At 40.4% G+C, this 26,259-nt stretch overlaps 1 protein-coding gene across 8 annotated transcripts in view; it reads right to left on the reverse strand.

Moving 5' to 3' along the window:
* Window positions 1–26,259, reverse strand: part of tenm2a (teneurin transmembrane protein 2a) — a 246,226-nt gene that overhangs the window by 151,003 nt on the left and 68,964 nt on the right. For 6 of the 8 annotated variants that reach the window (XM_061725794.1, XM_061725796.1, XM_061725795.1 and 3 more), the window contains 3 exons: window positions 8,292–8,336; window positions 8,142–8,180; window positions 6,638–6,931 (listed from right to left, as the gene is read on the reverse strand). The exons of the other annotated variants lie outside the window; for them this stretch is intronic. In XM_061725794.1, the coding sequence (XP_061581778.1) occupies window positions 6,638–6,931; window positions 8,142–8,180; window positions 8,292–8,336 (378 nt within the window). The remainder of the gene's footprint in view (window positions 1–6,637; window positions 6,932–8,141; window positions 8,181–8,291; window positions 8,337–26,259) is intronic. 8 annotated transcript variants of the gene reach the window in all.

The following is a 26,259-nucleotide window of genomic DNA, read 5'->3' on the forward strand; positions in this document are numbered from 1 at the left end:
AATTACGTTAACGCTTCAATTTCTGGTCGGGACGAAAAGAAAAAAAGGTTTTTAGCTGGTATTTGAGTAGGGTTTCATTTACGTTTGGATTTTTCTGTGTGGTGCATTATAGATAAATGAAGAGGGCGGCACTGGTACGGGGACTTTGCCACCTGCGGGAGTCGAGATGATTGGTTAATCAGAGGAATCACTTTGCTAAACTGTGCTTTTATAAAGCGTAATTACAACTCACAGCAGCTGTTTTAAAGGGAATTCAGAAAGTTTTTATGTGATAAAAAACTTTAAGCCTATAAAAGTATGGCAGAAACGTTGCTTGTGAGAGAGACCAGGCAGTTGAGCAGATCGGGGCACAGTTGGGCAGGAACGGTGACACGGAATTTAGCGCCACCTTTTCATTCTGTAATTATGAGATTAATGCATCCTGCCACATACGTCACAATGCTAACCCGTGATTTATTAGCCAGACGTCCAGATGGAGAGATTGTGCCAGTGAAGGAGGGAGGAGAATGAGATGGTCTGAAAGCACCTAATCAGCATGCATGTGCAATTGAGCTGGGCCTCAATCTACGTCTACGAAACCCACCGTGTGAGTATAGCTGAGATTTATCGATGGAAAACAACGGTGAAGTTGAAGGAAATTCTTTCTGTGTCCGTAACAGGCTGCTGTTAAAAAAGAGAGAACTGAGAAGCATCGGGACTCTCTCCATATACACACACAAGCATATGTAAAGCGCTGAACTACGGACTGCGGCCTTACAATCTGTCATGGGCTTTAAGTTTAAATGGACATCAAAGATTAGTTTTTCTTTTTTTATTATCTAATGCATGGTTTAATCATTCTCCTCTCCGATCAATGCAGTTTGGATGCTGCCATCAGGCAGTACTGTGGGGAATTTACAAGCGCTCCCATTCTCTAGCCTCTGTTTCCAGACGGGCGTTTTATGAGACTGCGCACAGTGCAACAGTAAATCTGTTCCTTCTCTTGCCAGAATGAAATCATGCAGTTCTGCTCTCTATAACCATGTTTGTTTGTTTCACTGAACTTGTGCAAAAGCAACCTGCATGGGCTCTGCCAAGTCAACGTTCTACTCTCTTTATTTTAAAAGTGCCTAAAAAGGGACTGTAAATTGTCTTTATTCAATAGTTACCGGTAAAGCTGGCTGTAAGGAAATTCTGAAATCCCTGAGTTGCATTTACAAATCTAATTTAAAAGCTTTAACATACTTTTCTGTAATTGGGATTTGGTAGTAAATAAACAACAAAATTAGAGAAAAAAAATCATCAGCGTTTTCACTAGTAAATCTGACAGATATCAGAGGTCTGACATCTTCCAAGAGAGGAACACAGTCAAAGTGCAAACTTTATTGTCAGCAATAATGCAAGGTCATACCAGGCAATGAAACCCGTGACAAGGCAAGCAATAACTCCAAGTGAAGAAAGGAATATATACAGTACATATATGTATGAGCACACACACACACACACACACACACACACACACACACACACACACACACACACACACACACACACACACACACACACACACACACACACACACACACACACACACACACGCACACACACAATATGTAACAGTACAGTACGTGCATAAGGCGATAATGTGCAAAGATACAATTAAATGTGAGCAATTAAAAGGGGAAAGAAGGAACTTGCGTGTGCAATGTATGCAGATCTGATATTCTACTGATGTTAAATAAATTAATAGAAAATACTTTTTAGAAAATCTGTTTCATTTTTGTTTGTTTACAGCTTAATCTATTTGCAAATTAGGCGTGTGTGTTTGTAAATCAAATTCGACAGCAATATTATGCAGTAAGTTTGAACTCCAGGTTAACTGTGCACGTACCTGCTTACAGGAATATGTCTACACACACACACGAGTCTGTTCAAAGCACTCTCCATCGATAATTTGACTTCTGGTTACATGAGCTGTATATGTGGTGCTAACTGTGTTGAGACAAGCAAAGGCAGCAGGCATCTATTCTGAGGATCACACTTTTTAAATTTGTTATTGACTCAGGTTTTTTTTTTTTTTTTTCGTTTTCCAGCTTTTTCATGTCTCTCAGCATCAAATATAAAACAAAAATACATAAAAAAGCACGACCTGCACAGCGGTTGAGAAAAACGTGAAGTATTATTTCTTTATTTGTGGTCATTTATCACTGTAAAAAAACATTAAATGGAGTACTGAGGATCAGAGGAGGCAGCTATGAGGAGCATAAATATATTCACTCGCTCTATAGCCCACTAACCTCCTGACACACGAAAAAAACAACAACCCACTGATAGAAAGACCATCCCACCAACACAAGTCTCAGCAGCCTAGAGGTTTACAATAACTGTCACCATTTCCCTGGGATTTCTATTTTTGTGCTGAACTCAACATACAGGGCACACAAACACGCTCATCCACATGTACACCCGGGCCCTCAAGGAGAACCCAAGACTCTTAAACTGACACCTGCCAGTCACGCTGCCAAGCTGCACTGACAGGAGCGTAACAAGGCACGGTGCGGGAGATGCAGCTAGAAAAATGGGGGGGGTGGGGGGGGGGGGCATGAAAAGGAGGAGGAGAAGCAGCAAGTGAGGGTGAGACTTTTGAAGATCATTACAGATGCAGTAAGATGAGAGTGGAGCAGCATCATGTTTGCTGTTTTGGCACCGTCACCGTCTTTTTGATTCGTTAGCATGTGCTTATGATGCGTTCCTGTGTCAGCCTCTATTATTAGACCCTCAGATCATCGTGTTTCTATCCTGACACGGCCCTCCTGTTGCACCACCTTCACAGTTTCACTCACATATGAAGGGTTTGGGGCTCGTACACAGACGTGATAACGTACAGACAGACAACCGCAGCCCCAGTAACATGTACACTCGTGAAGACCTGGCAGCTGCACTGCTTTGCGCACTCTGGCTTGACTTTAGTGGGAGTGAAATTTTTCTGCTGGTGGTGACAGTATCAGACACTTTGTTTGCAGGGAGATGCAGGAGCGAAAGGTTGAGTGAAAGTCTCTCAGTCCAAAAGACAAACACACACCTGCTCTTTTTTTTTCTTTTTAAATCAGGCTGCTGCACTTTCCTGTGATCTCCTCATGCAGCCAGAGACAGAAGAGGCAAAGGCTGATTTAAATCTGTACTCTGTGAAACCATGAGATGAGCCTAAACGTGTGAGCCGGTGGCGCCCCTCAACACTTCTATTGAAGACAAGCTTTTGAAGTCTAGCATTAAATTTAATTGACTTTGATTTGAAGCATGCTCTGCATAACTATCAATACGAATTCCCCTCAGAGACAAATGAATGTTTAGGCCTTGTAGGAGCACAGAAATATCCATGAAGAACCTCTTTATGACAAAATTTGCTTTAGGAGACTGAAAAAAAGAAATGCAACTTTTGATCTTCACCCAGTGATATCACAGTGCAGGGAAATCATTTTCACAATGTAGCGCTGGATTAATCTGCTAATTTTCCAAGGTCTGGAAATGCCGGCGACAGAGTGCTCAGTGGCGTTCTTTTTGGCCCTGAGACAGGGAGAATGAGAGCGGCGTCTGAAGCTGATAACTGTGGCTGCAAGATTAGCTTGGTAATTAACCACAAAGCAATTATCGGGTGGTTGGATGAGAGGCGCATCTCAGGGAAGGTGTTTCTTGACGTGTTTAATAGGTGTTGAGTAGTTTGATCAGTCAACAGAAGTTGTGTCTGAGGCCTGCAGTCCAACAAAGGCTGATTCAAAGCTGATGCATGCGCCTACTGAGAAGTCGGTTAATTAGACTGTTGCTTTTCCTTTCATCCACTTTTCATTAACCTCCATTGACACCTCCGTGAAGCTGGTGCACAGGTTTATGACTGCATCAGGATTAACGAGGAAATGGGAAACTGGCAATAAACAAAGTTGCCAGAGGAAGCAGATTCCTTTGGAAACCTCCCACTCTCCAGACTACATCCACACTAATACCTGTTCCAACAAGCCTTTGAGCCCCATTTCAACTTGAAAGCCTGAAAATGAACATCACACGCCAATTCATCCATTATTAACAGGGCGCATGCACATGCTGCTATAAACATGAAGAAGTGGCGAGGTCGCTGGATTGTAATTAAAAAACGGAGGTGAAATGCCGATGGTTGACAATATGAAATTTTAGACAAATAGTCAACACCAGAGGAAACAATTCCAATGGTAATGGAAAACCCACAGATGACGTCAGTGGGTACAGAAACTACATTTAATAACGGATAAGGTCATTCTTGATGTAAAATACCCAGACTGAGCAGTTCAAACTTTTTGAATGGGGGAAGGGTGCAAGGCCTGAGAACAAAACATATACGGTTGCAGATCTGCACAATTAAACATATGACAATGTCAGAGCACATTGCAGAGAGCATCGGCCCATCCCTGGTTACAGGTTTGGGAAAAGAAGACATTTCTATTGACTATTTATTTTAGGGCTCAGTAAGTATTTTCTGAGTTTCCTGATCAATCATCTGCAAAAAATAATCAGCAAATTGATGGCAGTAATCATAAGTTGTAAACTGACATGTTGAGCTCCACCCCTATCAGTAACAACAGTGAAATCGTTTTTCATTAGTGGGAGTATGTGGGAGTAATTTCATAATAGTGTGAGAGTCACTGGGGACGATTTTCATTGGAGAACTCGTTAAGGAGTATTTGTATACTGTTGTTTAATACTTTTATTTTCATAAAGCTTGTGAAAACTGATCCCACTGCTGATAAATGAAGCCTTAACACCAGGCCGAGCTGACTGGCACTGCGGAGAATCCATACTGTCTGTATCTCCAGATACAGTCCTGTGTTCTTGTTTGTTCAGAGACCATCATGAGTAGGGGTGGGCAAAAATATTGATATGGCAATATATTGTAATACTTTGCCGGCCGATTCGATATCGATATTCAAATTTTAAATATCAATTTTCTTTTTTTTTTCCTTTTATTTTTTGTATTTATTTCTTTTTTCAAATATTAAATCATGTTTCAGACAGTTGTAAGTATTTATTGTATACATGGGCTTAAATGATATTGTTAATGTTCATTTCATATTACGAATTATCACTATAACCTGAAGTACATGCAACTCGGGTTTTAAGATGCATGATGCCTTTCACAGTTTTCAGCAAACTATTTATAACATCGCAATATATCGCAACATTTAGATATCACAATGAGAGCAATAACATTGTTAAACATTGACGTTATTACTGTAATCTGTTCAATGCAACACGTGAGCTTCAGTGATTGTGAAGCAAATAAAACAGAAAGTTTTAAGCAAGGTAATAAGGTCAAAAACCTGTTATTTTACATGAAAATCCAATGATTTCCACATTGATATTTAACAGTGAAAGAGGCCTTCCAAACATGGAAAAACTTTTGCAGACCATTTACATAAAAAAGGTCACTTTAATTGAAACTGATTGAGCTGTGCAACAAAACTGCAAAACTGCAAAACTGAGCTGCTTCTAACTATTTCATTCTTGGCCATTGAATGCTGCTGTTTCTACATCTTATTGTCCATTCACCTGAGCAATATACGGCCCACCAAAACTGTAACAGCCGTGTGCAGTATTGAGTAGTTGGAGAATTTTGAATTCCTCAACGAAAATAAATAGATAGACAAATAGATGACAGACAGGTCCTCTGACAATAAGTGCTTCAGAAAGGTTGACTTTAAAGACTGTGGCTAAGTGTTATCGATGAAAAGAAGTATGGATCTCTTGGGGAGTGTCCACCCACTGTTTTTCAGATCTCAAATAGATCCAATCAATGACTAACTCTCTTTCTCATATCACAGCTGTCTGTCACGGTTCCCTTAAACAGTAAATATCATCCACTTGTAGGGCTGGGCGATATATCGAGATTTTAATATATATCGATATATTTTCAAACACGATATGGTACGATACAATATCGTTTATATCGATTTAAAGAAAAAAAAAAAAATTTTTTTTTTTTTACATTTTTTTTTTTTTATGATTTTGATATAGCTTATTTTGTGACAAATTGACTTGAATGTTTTATTTGAGATTTGCACAAATGTTTTGTTATTTGCACAACTGTCAACCTCAGTGGAAAAGTCTGCCTGTTACTGTCTACATTGTATTAATTGCACAGTGTATTTTAATTTAATTGTTATGCAGGAAAGGGATATTTGTTTTATTTTATTCAAGAAGCATTTTTATTCTATATATGCAGGCAGTTTATTTTTATTTCATTTGTTTTATACATTTTGATATTGTGCAGACCTCTGTTAACAAAGGTACCTGTGAGACATTTGGCACGAGGCTTTGTATTAAAACTGACTGTTTTTTTAAGGGTTTGCCTCAGAAAAAAATGAAGCTAACAGAGATGCTATGCTATAATGTTTTGGGGGAAACCCCAATTTAGGCACAGAAAAAATATCGAGATATATATCGAGTATCGCCATTTAGCTAGAAAATATCGAGATATGACTTTTGGTCCATATCGCCCAGCCCTATCCACTTGTACACATTCTTTCATCATATCATATTCATTTTTTTGCTACCAGATTTGTCACCTTGGCCCACTTAACACGTACTATCTCAACCCCACGTTTGAAGAGATTTTTTCATTGTTTTATCCTACCTGACTCATCGTCAGACTTGGTGTCATTGTCAGAGTCGGTGAGGGTGAGGGCTGAGTTCTCACGACTGGACACTCCTGAGCTGCGGCGGGATTTTACCCCTCCTCTGCCGGCCCACAGCTGGATGGCTTGCTCTGGAGATAATGGCCCCTCTGGGTCTGAGTCGGCATCTGAGCCGGCGCTGAGGGAGTACCCCCTCTGGAGGAGGCCTAGGTCGGGACAATAGGGAACAGCAGCTGGATGCGGAGGGGGAGTTGTTTCACATACTCCCAGCTCAGCCAGGGTGAAGTTACCCCCTGCGGGCAGAAAGAGGAGTTACACAGGTGGACTGAATCCATAGCTTAAAAAAAACGAGGGGACTGGCACTAATAAAATGCACAATCACACACAGGGAAGCACTACTAATTGTGAAACTTTGGAGGCGGAGGATAAAAATTGGTCTTTGTTGTTGCAGGCAGGAGGTGGGGAGATGACACAGCATGAATCAGGCACAAAGTACAAGCTAGCTGCTGGAAGAAATATGTACTGGCCTGCAGGCCTGTTAGCGCTGTCTTAGAAAACCTGCCTCCCTTGCTTTACTGATGCACATTGGCATTCATGAGCTGTTGATGTGAGATCAAAGAGCTGTTCACTTGAGGCCTCTTAGACTGTAGTGGAGCTGCTTTGCTGCCTTCTGGGTTTGATCATCTCCCCACCTAGTTGCCATCACACACTGGACCCCGGGCTCGCCGAACGTACTGCAGTCTGCTGCCGTATCGGTCCCGATGCCCAAACGCTCTCCCCCCTCAAGACAAACTGACTCGTCACCCCCCAAAGTAAATATATAAAATATTAAAATTAAAGCACATCAGAGGAGATCAATAAACAGCACTGCAACCCAATTAAATCCAAGCTGAGGAAAAAGCAATTAAGGAAAAAGGCATGCTCAACCAATTTATTCTCTATACTAATTAAAAGAGTATTGTGGATGCAATCGCTCACCATCAGCTGTTGGGGTAAAGGGATCGGGGGGGGGGCAAGGGGGGGGAGTGGGGTCGCGATTCACTTCATTAGCAGTTTGTGAGGGAGTGTAAAGGAGGAAGCAAATGAAGAGAGGTTGCCATTGTGGTGGCACACTGTATGATTCGGTGCACTGGTGATCACACAGCTGTGCGACGGGGGTAACTGTGACTCATCGGGCGTACGGATGCAATCAGAGGAGGAGAGGAATCAAACAAATGAATCTTCACAGTTTCTCCGCCGAATCTTAAGGGCTCCTCTTCACTGACTTCCCGAAACTTCAGAGTGCGCGATGAGGCGGGCGGTAAGAGGAAGCCTAGAGAGGGAAGTGGTGAAAGGATTCTATACTTCTACTCAGAGATACGGATGAACAAGGCTACAAAGCGGGGGCACGTATACAACTCCACAGGTGGATGCAGCTAAGAGCGACATTCAGCTACAGCTCGCCACACTTCTAATTAACCACAGTGCTAAGGGTACCCAGTCCAACACGGGAAGGAATATTACCATTCCATGTCTTCCTTGCTTTGACGTCTTTTCCTCCCACTTATCATATGGGAAGAAAAAAAGGCACGTTTATTACTACATTTAACACTACGGATGCTACAATACTGGTACAGGTGCACAGGTTTCTAACTACAGTCATTGAACGCATACCTGAGATGAGGTATCGCAGGAGAACAGGAGAAAACTCCAGGAGGCCTGAGAGAGTAGAGCACATGAGTCCTTTAAAATCAATCAAGAAATCACCCGGGATCAAACTCAGTTCACTTACTCAGTTGGGACTAGTTTTTCTATCCAAGTACACTGACAATAAGACCACAAACACAGTCTAGTCTACACAAATGCTAACCATCACAGATCAAGTGTGTACATGAGTGCACCTGTGTGTATGTGTGTTAGTGTGTGTTTGCCACACACATATATGTAACAGTACATCCCACAGGACACAAATCTGCAATTATGATCTTCAAACCAGCGATTACACATGTAATATTCAACTCCTCCTCGTCACCAGGAGCTGCAGATGCAGCCCCGGTGTCCCATGTAGTCAGGGAAAGATGGATTGGTGTGAAGGGGTGAAGCAGACATGAAAATCTATCTTTGTTACAGCACAAATGGAAAACCAATTGCATGTTTGTTACATGATATTATGACAGATGTGGGGGCAACATGTGGCGCTGCTTTCTAATCAGATCGATCCTGTGATTTGTGCAACACGGCCGCAGTCATGCTCCTGCTTATAGTGTGTTGTTTTCAAGCCTTGAGTGGTTGCCGTTGCTTCCCTGGCAATTATGGTCAAAGCTATTTCGGCACAACGTGTAGAACTGTAAAGCTGTAATCCCAGAGATTAGCCAGCCTCCTGTTTTCAAGTGAGTCCGTCACCTTTCATTATGGGTGAGGTTTAAGCAACAGTCGCCGCCTCTCGACACATCTGCAAAGAACCTCTTGTAATATTTGGAGGTGTGTAGCCGCCAGAGGTGGACAGAGTACTCGACCCCAGTACTTGAGTAAGAGTACAAATACTACTGGTCAAAATTTACTCCGTTACAAGTAAAAGTAGCTCAGTCAAAATATTACTCGAGTAAGAGTAGAAAAGTACTTGCTTTTAAAGGTACTTAAGTAGAAGAAAAAAAGAAGAAGAAAAAGAAAAAAAAGGAAAAAAAAAGAAAAAAAAGAAAAAAAAAAAAAAGAAAAAGGTACTTAAGTATCCAAAAGTAAATGCTTTTAAATTTACTTTAAGTAAAAGTAAGAATAAGAGTAAGAGTAAATTTCTTATTTTCCACATCAGTAAATTACTATATTTTTTCTAAATTAATTTAAGAATTAACTCTTTGAAACCAGCTGCACTGATGTGCTGCTTTTAGAACCACAATGTTATATAAAACCTGCAGAAACACCAAAAACAAATCAAATGAATGGGATCATAAGAGGACAGCAGATGATGCAGAGTTTATTAACAATCATGAACTGAAACCAAATGAACCTGCACCATCCAGCTAAGTCTGGATCCCCCTCAAAGACCACTGCTTTACAAAAAACTACAGCTCTGCTTTCAATAACTCAAATGCGGCTCTGTCTTTCTTGACAAACGCAGGCTACTTTGGCGGTATCGTTTTGAGGAGGCTTGACGTATTTCCGCTTTACGTACATCCCAGTGGAGAGCGTGCACTGTGATAGGTCTCCTACTTTGACAAAAACAGCTTGTGTCCAATAGGATTTTAGGGAAGAAGAAAAAAGAGCAGACCTGAAAGTAACGAGTACTTTTCAGCCTTCCTAGAAATTTACTTGAGTAAAAGTAAAAATATTTGTCTTGCAAATGTATTCAAGTAAGAGTAATAAGTACCAAAGAAATCTAATACTCAAGTAAAGTACAAATCCTCTGGATATGTACTTAAGTACAGTACTCAAGTAAATTTACTCCGTTACTGTCCACCACTGGTAGCCGCAGTATCAACTCATCTCTACAGACAAACAGTTCAACTCCAAAGTCAGTAAAGCCCTCCCAGATGGGATTGTTTCAATCAGAATCCCGTATTGTGACGACGGCAGTGAAGTCTCTCCTCTTATGATCATCTCCTGACTGATGCTGCCCTGAACCTTTTAGAATCATCCACTGTGAAATGTAGCCATCCTCTTTTTACTCAGTTAAGTCTTGGAATTTCTTTTTTTTAAATCATGTTGTGCATCAAAGCATGACATGATAAAGATGCTTTCTCTCAGTATGCACTAATCTTCTATTTGTGTGGTCACTTTTGATCTGCCACGTGGTGCTCTATCTTAACCGATTCAGCTTGTGTAAAAGGATTTAGAGCCATTTACAATCCCTTTGCAGATGTTCATTTTCACCAGCGAGGGCCCCTGGCGTGCACTACTGATGTTTACCATGATGAGCTTCTCACTTAAACTTCAGGCAATCCCACAATGGCCACAGGATAATTCGCTTGAACACAACTCTAATGAGCAAATTTAAATCTGCGGATCATCTGAGAAAGTGCTTGGAAGTAATAAATGAAAATCTGAACCTCTTGGTTTTTTTGTTTAGAAAGATGTTAACATGTCATATAATTGCTCAGAATCACTGATCCAGGAGCAGAACAAAACCTTAAATGCATCTACATTTTAAGTTTAATGACCGTCTTGAGTTTGTAGATGATACCCAGTCTTGAGGCTAATTTTCACCAATTTAAATAAAAAAACAATCACTTTTAGATCCACAGCACACTGGCCTCTTAGTTCATGTACTCTAGCTACAATTAACATAAACAGGTCACATGAAATACATTATGGAACAAAGTGAGAGAATTATGATGTAAAATCTTTCAGCGAATATATTTTACATGTGAACAGACTGGGAACAAAAGACAGAGTGAGACACCACAGACAAAAAAAAAATTAAAAAGAAACACAACTCAATGCATATGGAAATGAGAGCACAAGATGTACAAGAATGTAATTAGTATAATCAGTCTCATTGAAATGAGAAAAAAGGTTTTAATAAGTGAAATAGAATTAACATGAGATGAGGGGAAAAAAGTACTGAATTAACATAAGGATCTAGAAAGTGTATTACCAGTGTGTAGCAGGAATCTGCGCGAGGTGGTGTGTGCAATAAAGCTAAAGCAGCAGAATGTTCGTCTGAATGCAGGCTGATAAAGCAAAGAGTGGCACAGAATAAAGAGTGAACACGGCGCTTCAGTTATGACGGGAATAGATCATGGCTTGGGTGAAATTAAGTTGAGGTGAGAGAAACATTACGGCACCGGCTAATATACTGTAAGGGTGCTTCATCAGCTAACTGATGACAGAAGACTGCTGCGTACTCCGAGATGGTCATGGCCAGCTCCAAAGAAAGTCCATGTTGGTGGGGAATTAATCAATCCTTACAACCAAGAGTTACGTTTTTATACCTCCTTATACCTCTTTATACCTCATCCTACCTCATCCTTACAACCCAAAAACAGAGGATGGTGGCGTGGAGTAGGGATGGGTGGTATGGACTAAAAAATGTATCACGATAGTTTCTGGCATTTATCCCGATAACGATAAAAATGACGATAAAAAAAAAAAACAATACTATTTCAACTCCACCTTTTCAACTATAAATCTATCTCGCTCTCAGATCCGCCATGTTTGTTACACAAAAACGTATCAACGGGAATTTATCCTTCTTTCTTTCTTTCTTTCTTTCTTTCTTTCTTTCTTTCTTTCTTTCTTTCTTTCTTTCTTTCTTTCTTTCTTTCTTTCTTTCTTTCTTTCTTTCTTTCTTTCTTTCTTTCTTTCTTTCTTTCTTTCTTTCTTTCTTTCTTTCAGGCTCATTTCCTTCCTTCCTTCCTTCTTCCCTTCCTTCCTTCTTCCCTTCCTCTTTTCTCCCTTCCTTCCTCCTTTCCTTGTTTTCTTCCTTCCTTCCTTCCTTCCTTCCTTCCTTCCTTCCTTCCTTCCTTCCTTCCTTCCTTCCTTCCTTCCTTCCTTCCTTCCTTCCTTCCTTCCTTCCTTCCTTCCTTCCTTCCTTCCTTCTTTTTTCCTTTCCTTCCTTCTTTCATCCTGCTCTCTCCTTCCTTCCTTCCTTCCTTCCTTCCTACTTTCTTTTTTCTTTTCCTTCCTTCCTTCCTTCCTTCCTTCCTTCCTTCCTTCCTTCCTTCCTTCCTTCCTTCCTTCCTTCCTTCCTTCCTTCCTTCCTTCCTTCCTTCCTTCCTTCCTTCCTTCCTTCCTTCCTTCCTTCTTTTTTCCTTTCCTTCCTTCTTTCATCCTGCTCTCTCCTTCCTTCCTTCCTTCCTTCCTTCCTTCCTTCCTTCCTTCCTTCCTTCCTTCCTTCCTTCCTTCCTTCCTTCCTTCCTTCCTTCCTTCCTGCCTTCTTTCTTTCCTTCCTTCCTTCCTTCCTTCCTTCCTTCCTTCCTTCCTTCCTTCCTTCCTTCCTTCCTTCCTTCCTTCTTTTTTCCTTTCCTTCCTTCTTTCATCCTGCTCTCTCCTTCCTTCCTTCCTTCCTTCCTTCCTTCCTTCCTTCCTTCCTTCCTTCCTTCCTTCCTTCCTTGCTTCCTTCCTTCCTTCCTTCCTTCCTTCCTTCCTTCCTTCCTTCCTTCCTTCCTTCCTGCCTTCTTTCTTTCCTTCCTTCCTTCCTTCCTTCCTTCCTTCCTTCCTTCCTTCCTTCCTTCCTTCCTTCCTTCCTTCTTTTTTCCTTTCCTTCCTTCTTTCATCCTGCTCTCTCCTTCCTTCCTTCCTTCCTTCCTTCCTTCCTTCCTTCCTTCCTTCCTTCCTTCCTTCCTTCCTTCCTTCCTTCCTTCCTTCCTTCCTTCCTTCCTTCCTTCCTTCCTTCCTTCCTTCCTTCCTTCCTTCCTTCCTTTAACACAGAACCATAAATCACCTTTACACAAAAACATCATCAACAGGAATTTATCGTTTTTACCGCGAGATGACAAATTCTTACCGTGGGGATTTTTTTTAACGGTTTATCGTGAACGGTAAAATATCGCACATTCCTAGTGTGGAGGGCACAGGAGCTGCTGGCAAAACAGCAGAACGTGTGTATGGATGGAGATGGCTATTTTAACTATTCAAAAATGTGTATGTTTTTGTTATTTGAATGAAGATACTGCTTGTGGTGGCCATGTCATAGGTGAAACACTCCCAGTCACGTAATCTACATCATCAGTTTGAATTAATTTAATTACAGGACAACAAACACTCGGAATTGAACTTTTGAACTCAATATTGGTTTAGTTCGATTTCGCCGACATCACGCTGTGTTCTGAATGAAGGGCACGCATTTAGTTTACATCTATTTATGCCAGACTTTAGTTAATTTTCTTTTCGTTTCTGAGTTGCATTTAAATGCAGCTGCACCAGGAAATGGACCAAACTACAGCCCATGACATCCTGGGAGGGGGACCAGGGGTTTAAATGTGTTAGTTTCTATCCGTTTACTGTGTTCTTCCTCCTTTTGAGTTTCAGCCACTTCTCCCTCTCGTCTCACTTTTGGAGGTCAGTTTGAGTTTGATACAAGTTATCCTGAGTAGAGTATCTGCTACTTTGATCTCTTTTAAGGACCTATTTTCTCTGTGACTTTTCAGTTTGCGCTTTTTTCATTTTGGTGGAAATAAACACAATTTTTTTTGATTTCAAACTGTGCCTGCCTGTCCTTGGACTGCTGGGTCCCTCACGCTGCTTTTTTGTAGAACCAAAATGACACCCAGTAAAGGGTAAATATAATCCACCAATATATAGCCAGTTTTGCTGTCTGATAAGCCTTCAGACAAGTGGATTATTGGTCCATAAGGACTTCCCGGATCATATGTCGTTGTCAGAGGTGGGTAGTAACGAGTTACATTTACTCCGTTACATTTACTTGAGTAAGTTTTGGGAAATTCTGTACTTTTAGGAGTAGTTTTTAATCACTATACTTTTTACTTTTACTTGAGTAGATTTGTGAAGAAGAAACTGTTACTCTTACTCCGCTACATTAGGCTACGTTGAGCTGTTACTTTTCTTTTATCCCTTTTATCCACGTACGCGTCAATCTCATGACATCACTGGGTGATTCTTTGGGAAAAATGTTTGTTTTTGCATGTTTTGTCACATTTACACAGACTCAAACACACACAGAGTTTCTATGAGTTCATGGGCTTGTTCTAGTTCTGCCTGGTTAAAAAAGAAAAGTACAAAGGCTTGAAATTTTGTGCTACTTGTGCTTAATTTATTTTTTTATTCTGTTATTATTTCACTTATTTTATTATTTATTAAATTACTTGAATTTATTTTAAGCTTATTTTAATTTAAGCTATATTTTATTTTTTATTAATTTTAATTTATCTTATTATTTTATTGATTTAATTTGCCTGAAGATGATTATTTTGTACTTTTGTCTGTTTGAATGGTTGTGTTAAAAAAATAAATCAGACATTACTCAACAGTTACTCAGTACTTGAGTAGTTTTTTCACCAAGTACTTTTTTACTTTTACTAAGTAATTATTTGGATGACTACTTTTTACTTCTACTTGAGTCATATTATTCTGAAGTAACAGTACTTTTACTTGAGTACAATTTTTGGCTGCTCTGCCCACCTCTGGTCGTTGTCATGGTCAAAGTTTCACATGCTTTTTTTACGCTTAGTGCTAACTTTAATCCTCTGCACCTCAGATGCATCACCTTCATCAGTTGGTGTATTTGCGCATGGCATGTTATGTGTCAGAAAAGTTAGTGACGTGGGAAACGGAGATTCTGACTTGGAAGATACAACGGCACTGCAGCGTGAGTGGGCATGGCAGAGATCCATTAAACCAAATGTACTTCCCTGGATAAAACTCATTATGCACATGTGTGGGAGCGAATGTGTGCAACGTGTTGTCTGTGTACGAGTACAACTGTTTGTGAGCGGACAGCTTTGAGGGATAGAGAGGCCTATCATTAAAAAATCATTTGTGCTTGTTAGCGGTTTGACAGGAAAAGTATAGGCAGCAGGACTCTACATTATGCCGGTTGGCTTCCCTTCACCCCACTGAGTAATTCTGTAGAGGATGTAAAACAGGCAGAACTTGCGGATTACATTACCTGTAATTATGCTGCTTTTTTCTACATCGAAAAGTTCACAGTCCAGGCCACCCTCGGACATGTCATTTCTAGCATTCAGGGTAGCGGCGGGTCAGAACAAGCTCTGCTTCACCCTCGACCGCTGAATAGGTGAAATTATTTGCACCTTGCTGGAACATGCATCAGAATCAGGAAGCGAATGCCGCTGTGCACAGTGGGCTCCTCAGCAATCCCCTGAAGTAAGTGAAATTACTGTTAATAACAGTAAAAGCCTTATTTTTCTTTTCCCAGTGAAGAATTTGTGGGTATGAGCCACCAAGAAAATGTGTCATTTCTTAATATTTTCCATTTTCATTTGCATCCAGCTCAAGATTCATCAGCACAGCACTTTTCTGTTCCAATAAAAATGAAGTTCTCATTTGTCTTTTCTTTCATGTGAATTTCAAAGCAATAAAACACACGTATACGGTGCTTTCTTATAATGGAGGGATGAAGTGAAGAAATATTAAAATGAAGAAAAAAATGAAGGACAAAGACAGTCAGGGAAATAGTGGAAATAACAAGGTAGGGAAACGTTAGTAGTTCCGACCCAGCAGTGAGTTGGAATCATATTCCGGCCAATCATCCACTTTTTTGTTTCCTACAATCTCTCTGCCCACCTACTTGGTGTGCTCTTATGGAGAGCTCTGGAAAAAACTGATAAACAACCTTGTTCAGTGCACTCTGAGAAAACTGAAGGCAAACAAAACCCATTTAAATATAAACTAAGTATAAAAAAAATGAAAGAGAAGTAATGTCGCTTATATACACCATAAAAACTGTGTGCATACACTCTATTTTAAATACATAACAGTGGCTGAGACTGAGCTCATCGCACACTACAGTATAGATGATCTTCCTCTCCTCTGTCTTGTCTCCACTCACTGTCACCGACATTATTCTTGATGATGAAACGTAAACACACGGAAAGAGATGTGGATACAGTCCAGAAACAATAGCTGTGAGTGAAAGAAATTGATGAATCTCAAAATACATGGATGTTGAATTCATTTTGTGTCAAGGCGATGAAAAATGCTCCACACTCCAGTTTGCACAGGCTGCTGCTGTGCTACACGGTAAAAAAGATGATAAAAATGTGTTTCCTCACGAGTTGATGCAGGGGGAAAAAAAGGGGGGAAGAGAAATCGAGAACAAGTCAAGCTAATGATGAAGGGGGAACCATAAAATGAGGAATTGAAGACCGATGAAATCCTCGGTCAGGGTAAACACTACGCCCAGAGACGTGGACAGAAATGAGAGGACAAAGACGGATCATGGATTGAGTAGGAACCGGAAAATAAGCAAATATGCTGTAGTGGACCTAATGAGACCCTGGAGACAGAAAGCCAAGCAAAGATTGTTTGCATTGGCTTGAATCCCTGTTTTTCAAGGGTGAAGGTCAGAGACAACCTATCTGAAACATAACAATGGACTTGGAGTGTTTTCTCAAAACTTGCCACCATCCTATAACTAAAGGCTGCTTGCTTTAATTCATACTAAGATGTGGGGGAGGGTGATGCTTGGAGAGCGTTTCTGTCTACTTGTAGTGCAAGAAGCAGCTCCGCCTACTTTTCCTGATGTTAGTGAACCCAGTCGCAGTACTTGTGAGTACACTGCGCTCTGATTGTTTCGTATTATCAATGTAGACAGTAGAGGAACAGCAAAAGAACACATGCCGCTACGTCTGCTGTGTCAGTTTTGTCAAATATGTTAGAAGATGTATGAATCACATCACGCAAGTTCTCAAGGTCACACTGCTTGTCATTATTTCAGTACTGGTTCTGAATGAATACGAACTTGAAGTTTTAATTTGAATCTTCCGTCTTGCTGGTGCACCACAAAAGTTGAGTTTCCCTTCTTTTATTGTGCCTGTTCACTGTAATCTCCAGACCTGAGCTGACAGTGCGCATCACGTCTACCTGTTACCGGCATCTTCTCTTTTTCATGTTTGTGCTTTGCCAGTGTATTTCTGTTTATTTATTCTGACGACGTCCTACATTTCTGCTTATACCTATGTCTGACCTCTTCCTTTGTTTGACTGCAATGAAAGAAAAAAAAATGTATGCTTGAGGCAAATTTCAACGGAATCGTAGAAGAAATATAATAAGTCATGCATCCTAGAAATAAGCATCTGTAACGGATAAAGGCCTAATTCTGGTGAATAAAGACCTTGGCCTTCAAAATATGATATATTACATGGCTTTAGCTTGTAAATCTTTGGGGATCTGTTATAGGAAAAAGAAGACAGACATGCAAAGACAGAAAGAAAGAAATGACATAATTGATGATGATAGATCTTCTGGCAGAAAGCCAACGCAACACCTCAATAAAATACACGTATTGAGCTTATACAAACACACACACACACCCCTATATGTATGTGTGTGTGTTTGAGAGAGAGAGAGAGAAAAAGAGAGAGAGGGAAAGAGAGAAAGAGATACCCTGGTTCATATAGATTGATTAAAAGGCTGATAAACTCATTGTTGGATAAATACATATCTTTAAAATACATTATTGGAATAATAACAAGCACTACATACGACTAAAATTGGCCTTTTTTTCCACTCAGGAACTTCTACCAGTTTTTTCCTTTGCGGAGGTTGCCACAGCGGATCGTCATGTACCACATATTGATTTCAGGATTTACATCGGGTGCCCGTTCTGACACCATTCTCCCCGTTTGTCCGGGCTTGGGACCAACACCGCGACTGCCTGGGGCAATAGGGGCAATGTGGGTATCAGTGTCCTGCCCAGGGACATTCTGGCACCTGATCGATCCAGCAACCTTCTGGCTGGAGGGCAACCAGCTCCACCCACTGTTCCACAGACACCCCCAAATGCGTCTTTTTTCACAAATCTTGCTTATCTGAACCTACTTTAACTTTCATAGGAGTGCAGTCGCACACATCTTAAGTTCGTGTTATTTATACACTGGCAACAGCAGTGTAAAAATACTCTAATTGCCACTTTTAAGGAAATATATGCTTCTGTTCCCCATGTGGTTTAAAATACTACTCAAAAGATTTCTTCTTCATTAATTCAGTGATTAATTCCTCACTGTTCGTGACCATACATATTTACAGTTCATGGCTTATATCTTTTATATAGTGGTTGGTATAAGGTTGCAATGTTTTTGGGAACCGTTTTTATTGAAAATCCAGTTCCTTGTTTTACGGTTGTTTTCATTCAAAATTGAATTTGGTGTCGCCATCAAATAAACAGGTGAAATGTAGAAGGAGCATTGCCTTGAGACTTAAAGAAAAAAATGTCCTGCTAAATAATTTTGCTGTAAGCATAAACATCAAAAAGGATGCCTGTGCAGTCAGTGCAGGCTTATTATATACCCAAAATGTTTTGAACAGCAAAGTTGACTATACTTGCAGGACAGGACTGCTCGGCTAAGCACACACCAGTTTATGTAGACTTAGTGTGAGGATGAGGCACAGACTGCTCACATTTTTGTAGTAGAGATGGTTAAACAGGTTTAACTTATGCAACTTTAGAATTGTAACCATCATTCTATGAAATCCTTATAGGTCTCATTAAGTAGACTCTCTATCCTCCACATGAATGTAATGTAGTCATAGATACCGCAAAAGCACGTATTACTAAAGCCCTTCATGTAGCCTCCTCGGATTCATCTCCAGTGTTTTACAAATATTACAAATGCCTGAAGTTGGCTTTCTAAACTCAGTAAAAGCATCAACAGCAAACGTGTTCTGCTGAGACGCCAGGGGGGGGAAAAAAAGATAAAAACTAAAAAGACATGAGAGCGTTTGATGTGCCAGTTACTGCTAATCTTGGCATTTCAACTTTTAAGTAACTCAAAGAAAACATGAGCCCTCTTTCATTCAAGTGTGCAACAGATTGTTGTACAACGTCAATTACTGTTCTCGCACATAAACACACCTGCACAGACGTAGTAGATGGAAAAAGCGCTGTTGGGTTTTTTCTAACATCAAGACTGGAGTTGTTCTCTTAATTTCTTGCAGATTGCTGTATCATATAAGATCATAATTAAGTTTAAGCAGCACTTGCTTTAATCAGAAATGCAATTATCAATATGTGTATATTAATAATACATCAAAAAACAAAGTGCCATGTGAAAAGGTACCAGCTGAGAGATGCAGATAAGGAGCATCTGTGAAACCTTGTTGAGTATTTGGCACTGACGACATCTGAACTAGAAATTAAAACCCTGAACAACCAATTAGTTAGTTTTCCTGTCCTGCCTGACAAAACACACCGTTTGACTGTGTTGACTGCCACTGTGCTTTCCTCCACGGAGCCGCAGAGTAGTGAATGTGATTAGTCTTTAGGGGCTTAATCAATACCTAGATAAGGACTTTAACCTGGACAACAAATAGCAAATGCAATGATGTTGCAGGTAAAAAAAAAAAAGAAAAGTATTTTAAAAGTTTGGATAAAACTTTCGGGGGAAGGATTGATCGGATGCTTAACCAGATTAGGACCTGAGCAGTTTGGACGGATGTAAATGGCTCGCTGTTGTTGTCCTTGAGCGGTTTTTGCAGTATGACAGGCTGCATTGCGTTGCTCTGTGAGAATGACCTTTCGGTAATGCCGTTACCAGGGAGGGCTGGTATGTGCCCGCAAAACCTCCACAGCAAGGTTTCATATGAGATCATTGTCTTGCAAACAGTGTTTTTCACTTTTACTTGTCAGTTGTTTCATCATTGTGCCTCTATTGTTTGATGTTTAAGTTTTATTCTTTTTTTTTTTCTTTTTGTTTATTTTTGTCTATATAACTCTAATAAAATCTTAGTCATTACCCTTATGAATAACAGAGAACAGTTTGACTGAATAGAGGATATTCCTTGGATCTAATTTGCTAAGAAACTGCAAAACTGTCAATTTGAAATACTACCTTGACATATCTTGCTTTAGCACATCAAAAATTAAAGTAGATTTAGTGGAAATGGGGGAAAAAAAGTAGGGCTGGGCGATTTTGGACAAAAATAAAGTCCAGATTTTTTTTCTCTGAAAACCCGATTTTCGATTTCGATTTTTTTGGTAAAACTACAAAAGACAATGGAATAAATTGTTTCAAATATTTTATCTTTATTTTTAAAGAAAAATAGCAAACAAATGTTCCTATTGGGAATGAAGTGCAATTGAAAGATACTGTAAATCCTCCTTGAGTTTAGTAAAGTGACAACATTCACAATTTTCTTGACCAAACAAAGATGACTAGACGCATGCAGCCAGCTGCAAAAAAGGAAAATCGATTTTCCGATTTTACTTTTTTTAACACCGATTGTGATTAATAAATCCGATTTAGATTTAAAATCGATTAATCACACAGCCCTAGAAAAAAGTAAACTTTACATTTGAAAAGTTCCATTCAGCAGGTTTAAAGTTGCACTTAAATCCTTTACTTTATAGCGTACATCTAATGGTACACAATCCATCTGCCTGTTTTCCATATTTTAGACTTTACGTGTCTCCCTAAATTTCTTTGAGTGACTATAGCCGAGTTACTATGACCCTCCTAGGGAACACACACACACACACACACACACACAGACACATACATACAGATCCCATACCATGTGTCATGCCATTTACGCCATCATCAGTCGTGTGGCAACAAGTTAACAAATATGAGTGTCATGGTCAAACACTTCCCACCTCTCCCCTATGACATCCGTTCTTCAGGATCCTACCTGAGCAACAGGGGTCCTTGCACCTCCTAATGAGAAATCTCAAAATAGCTGTGACAAATGTCACCCAGTCCTGCTCTACTCCTGCCCAGAGGACAGAGGTCTGCATTAGACAGGACAGAACAGGACATGACAGGACATGACACAACCCCATGCACTCTGGAGGAGGTCTTGTCAATGAAAAGAAAAAAAAAAGAAAAAGAAAAGCTCCCGGCAGTGAATCACCTCTCATCCATGAACAGCAGGCCGGAGAAGAAATGACTGGGAGACAAGCGTCGCTGCTGGTCGCAGCAGTGGAGGACTCCACTTCCATCAACTGACAAATCAATATCAAACTCAAAGGCTTCTTTGGAATCCAGGGAAATAAATGCGACAAATGCATTATTCTTATTTAATAATGAAAAAAGATTTATGCATGTTTTATGTTCCTGTCTGCAGAAAAGCTGACACAAAATCCTTTGAACCTCCCAGACCTTCTAATTTCCCCCAAAAGTCTGGACTAAAACCCACGGGTCAGTCAAGGCAGTTGCAGTGCCAGACAACGGAAAGTTTCTTTTTTTGCGTTTGCTAAATGTTGCTGTGCTCGATGCAAGAACTGGTTACATCAGGGGTTAGGGGGCAAGATTATCAATATGAACCAAAACTCAGAGATCGCCATCTTAAAAGCTAGTTCAAGCAGCAGTGGTCTAATGGAGGAGACTCCATTAGACCACTGCCCTGCCCTGCACTATGTGACAGCACAGCAACTTTAAATGGTTTAAGAGCTGTTTGTGAATATTCCCCAATGGACACGTTTTGGCTATGCCCCTGCCTTGGGGAGGGGTTGTCAGAGCGGAGATTCATAGCCCGCACACAGATTTGGCATGTGTTTAACACCGGAAGCCCTGCAACTACAAGCAGGGCCTCACGCAAATCAGTTATACGATCTTTCGTTGATTGATTAATTGACTGACCGACTGATGTATTGATGTCACAATATGTCCGGGCATTTTTTTTCCATTTAGCTTCTTGAAACCCTGCCGGTTTAAGTGCGATGGTTGTGTCAGTGATATAAGAATGAAATGCATGCTGGCCCTGATGCATGCTTGCGCCCCTGCGAAAAGGCTTACTTTTGAAAAGTAAGAAACTGTGGCAACTCCATGCCTTAGCTATCCGATACCCTCCTCTTCTTCACCTGTCCAGCTCTTATGGTGCCCCATCTGTCTGTTCACCCTTCCTCTCCCCCGCTCCGTCTGTTCCCTTTTCTCTCCTCACTCATGCTTATAAAAGGTTCTTATCATATGGCAATCAAAGTATAATTACGATTCAATTTTTTTTTTAAATCTCTTAATTAGTCGCAATCCTAAAGACGCACGTCATTTCTAGATTCATATGAGGTCAGGCTAAAAAAAACATTCTAACACAATAACAGGTGTTGCCAATAAATAGTGTAGGTGTATTTATGATTCTTTCTGCCGTTTTTATAGCTTGGCTTCTGCTTTTTCTCCAGCTTGCACACAATATACTTTGAACTAGATGGAAACTCCTTCTGCAACTCCTCCAGCATCACAAGTATCTCCTTGCCTTATAAAAGACCTTGTGAAACCTGCAACTCAAGCATGCTACCACTTGATGCCAACACTCACCAGACTGGCGCTCTGTCTTTCTCTCTCCCTCTGTTGACGTGCCCAAAGTATGTTTGTGCCAGACTTATAGACAGTCTTTGTTGTCAGGGAGTGTGAAGTTACACGTCTAGGCTCTTGTTTTCATATACAGTACCGTGCATCACACTGTGTTACTATTTCTGTGGGTTTAATGCGTGATTGGAATGTAATTTCCTTTCATATTTCTGCTGTGCTGAGATCTGGGGACTGTTTGTAAAACATTTGGGGCTGTAGCCCAGACTTTGCATCATCCTTTGTTGGGCACGATGGAAAAAAAAAAAAAAAGAAAAGCTTTGGCACTGTGTCTTTATAATTGTGGAGGAAAGCCTCTAGTTTGTTCTGGCATCATGGTGGCTTAATATTGGTGACCCCCTTTCCTGTAAGTACCCACAACCCACAACCAAGAATATAACTTATATTTTATGTATACGTGGATAGATATGTCTAATAAAGTATGGTGGGATGATAACGTATTTGTCGTGCTGTTTATTTCAAAGATGTCTTCTACTCAGAATGACAATATGCAGCAACAAGTGTGCAAGTTTGTGCAGGATATATCCTCCATTACATTAGAGGGTCTTAGGAAAAGCTGTGGTATGGTTGTTCTACCACAGAAAACAGAGAGAAGAAATGTCGCTTTTTGGCTCATGTGTTCCATTTTTGCATATTAATGATCTTGCTATTCTTGCCTTCCAATGCAAACACGTCCCCTGTGACCAGGAGAGGCTTCTCTCTGCAGGGTAATCATAGTGTTTACGTGCATAGACTGGGCAGAAACATGTTTTTTTGTGAATGAATGAATGAATAAATAAACAAATAAACATAGCTAAAATTCCTTACACGTTCACATTCTGCAGCAAGGGAACATGTTTAATTAAAGCCTAGGATACAAGTGACTCCAGTGAGAGAGCAAAAGAGAGAGAGAGAAAACACACTTGATAACAGTGACATTTACAATCTGCCTCATTTATCAAAAGCTGCCAAAGCAGAGTCAAAAAAAGGGTCATTACATAGTAAACATAGATTAACTCGACTCCCATAAAACCCCACACCAAATTGTCTGATGAATGATTATTATTTCAGGAAAATTGCAGGTGTCAGCATGCATCTCCCTGGACTCTGTCAATTAACTGTCCTATTTGTTACCTAATATTTATGTGCGCGTAGCTGTGAATAAGAGCCGGCATCCGCGCTAAATAGCTGCCACCTTCAACATGTATTTCCCCGATCTGTTCCTGTTATGCGTCTCGTTTGCTGCTCACTTTTGTGCTTTCCATCTGCGTACCCGTGCACCTGTGCCAGAATTACAGATAATGTCTCTTTGATAGTGCGGGAACAATCGGAGAAATTAACTTGAGGTGTTATTTTTTTGGTTGTTTTGTTTGGAGACGTGTTTTGGAGACATTGTTAATTCGGAAGGCACATCAATCTCATAGCCACACAAAAACTGTCAGTAAACTTTCTCAGCATCATGAACATGAATCTACAAAGGCCAAAACGACTTGCATACTGACTGAATACACAGAACACGACTACTTTAAGTTACTCCTGCTAATGCAGGTTACCGAATAATGTGGTGCCCTAATATTAACCTGTTCTTTGATACTAAATAAATAATGTCACATTGTATTAAGTTATGTGTTTTTGCTCCTTTGAGGTTGTATTTGTCTAATTTTAAGGTGGGATAAGGACAAGATGCTTAGCTGTGAGGTCTAAAAGAGCAACTGTTGGGGCTGATAACAGCTGGGATGAGTGAGTAGGAGGACACAATATTCTTTTAGCAACTCCAGTCAGCTACTACTGCAGCTGGCAGAGGAACAGAATGCCAAAGAAAAGACAAAGATAAAGAGCAATCGGAGGGGAGGGATTGTATTTAATCTCACCCCCATTTATTTTTAATAGCATGCAGCTGCTTTGTAGTCTCTTTGATCATCAGTAGGCCCGTCCAGGTTGACTGTAACCCGGTGGAATGCACGGACACACAAGAGCATGTGTGCATGAATACAGAGCAGTTAGTCATTTATACTGTTTTCAGGTTCAATGTGTCGTACTGCAGTCACCCACTGTGTGTTGCAAGTTTGGAGCTCTTCATACATATACGCTCTTTCTGTAGCACATCCTGTCACAAGCCAGAGGAACACGCCGCTCCACCGAGGCCTTGTCTTCCCTGGTGGAGTTCCACTTTAAAACACAACATAAAGTTGTTGTTTTTTCTTTGTTTTTTTTAGTACCAGTCTCAGTTTGATTTGATGGAATTAGAGCTGGCCAAGAAATTGATTTTATCAGTTAATTTAAATTAATAGTTTATGGCACTGTTTAAAAAATGAAAATTGATTTCCACTTTAATCTGCATGACACTGCCATCGCTTTCACGAGCGCACGGAGCTCCATAACGGCTCCCCCTGACGGTCCGCGGTTACGTCTTCTAAATGGATACAGTTTCTTCAGCTGGCCCGAAGTGGTTCGTGTTTGCAATGTCCAACGTTGTGCAGACAGCTGTCTGCTGTAAAGTTCGTCAATAGCTCTCTACAGTCTGTGGCAACTAAAAGTAACCGCACAGCTAATTAATCTCAGCATTTTAAATAGAGGCATGCAGCTAGCCGCTGTCAGCTTGTGAAGTTAGTATCCAAGGAGATACATACTGTACATTTGCATCTGCCATCTAAGTGGACAGATTGCATTTTCACCGGTAATGTTAGTCACACGTCCTTGAAAATGGGACGGTGGTGAGAGACGTAAACATATGTGGACAGGTTTTCCTCTTCCCTCTCCACTTTAAAATATGCCTAATCCCTTGCGGATCTTTGGAAAGCAATAGGATAGTTTTAAAGTGATTTTAAAGCCAACCCAGCTAATATAATTCAAGATTCAAGATTCTTTATTGTCATTTTTCATATTCCATAACAATTAAATTACAGGTGCTTCATCGCAATATGTTCTGTTGTGTGTTTTTCCAACTTTAAGAAGATCGAGGCAGATTTAGGACTTCTATAAAGTACTCACAACATAATATGAGTACACGTATACTGTGGAGCTCTGAGGAGGTGTGTCGATGAGCCAATAGACCCAGGTGGATGTACCGCATCTTAGGTAACACCTGCACTCAATGCTTTGGTTTTCATTTTTTCTTATCTTAAACAAATAAAGTTAAAGTTAAGACTGTACTTTTCTAATCCAGTATTTAAAGGGGACCTGTTATGGCATCTAATACCTATATAACAGGCCTTGAATGTCTTAAAAACAAGCTTTTGATTGTTTTTGCTAAATAAATTAGAAATTCAGCCTCTGAGCCGTGTCTTTATCATCTCATTCTCTAACCTCATTATCTATGCAGGATTCTGAGTGGGCGGGGAGGCTATGATAATGAGGCTCTGTGCTGATTGGCTGCTTGAATGACGCGATACACCGTTACGAAAAAAATGGCGGAGTTGTTGTTGTTGTTCCGGCCAGAGTTAGTTGTGGGCATGGTTTCATGCATCGCTCCCGTCGTTATGTAATGAAGGGAGCAGAATCTGAACGGCTCGTAGAAGCCACATCACACTGGATGGATCATCCGGGCGGCTGTACAGACACTGCAGAATTTGGTTGCTTTCCTCCTTCTCTGAGTTGCCAGGCTGAGGGGAGACCACTTTATATGTTAAAGCAAGAGAAAACGTGTATTTTATAATAGGTCCGCTTTAAAGTAATCTTTAATGGATCAATTTCACTGATTTGAAAACATTATTTTGTTTTCTGTA

Source organism: Cololabis saira, chromosome 7, assembly GCF_033807715.1.
Source record: "Cololabis saira isolate AMF1-May2022 chromosome 7, fColSai1.1, whole genome shotgun sequence".
Taxonomy (NCBI): Eukaryota; Metazoa; Chordata; class Actinopteri; order Beloniformes; family Belonidae; genus Cololabis; species Cololabis saira.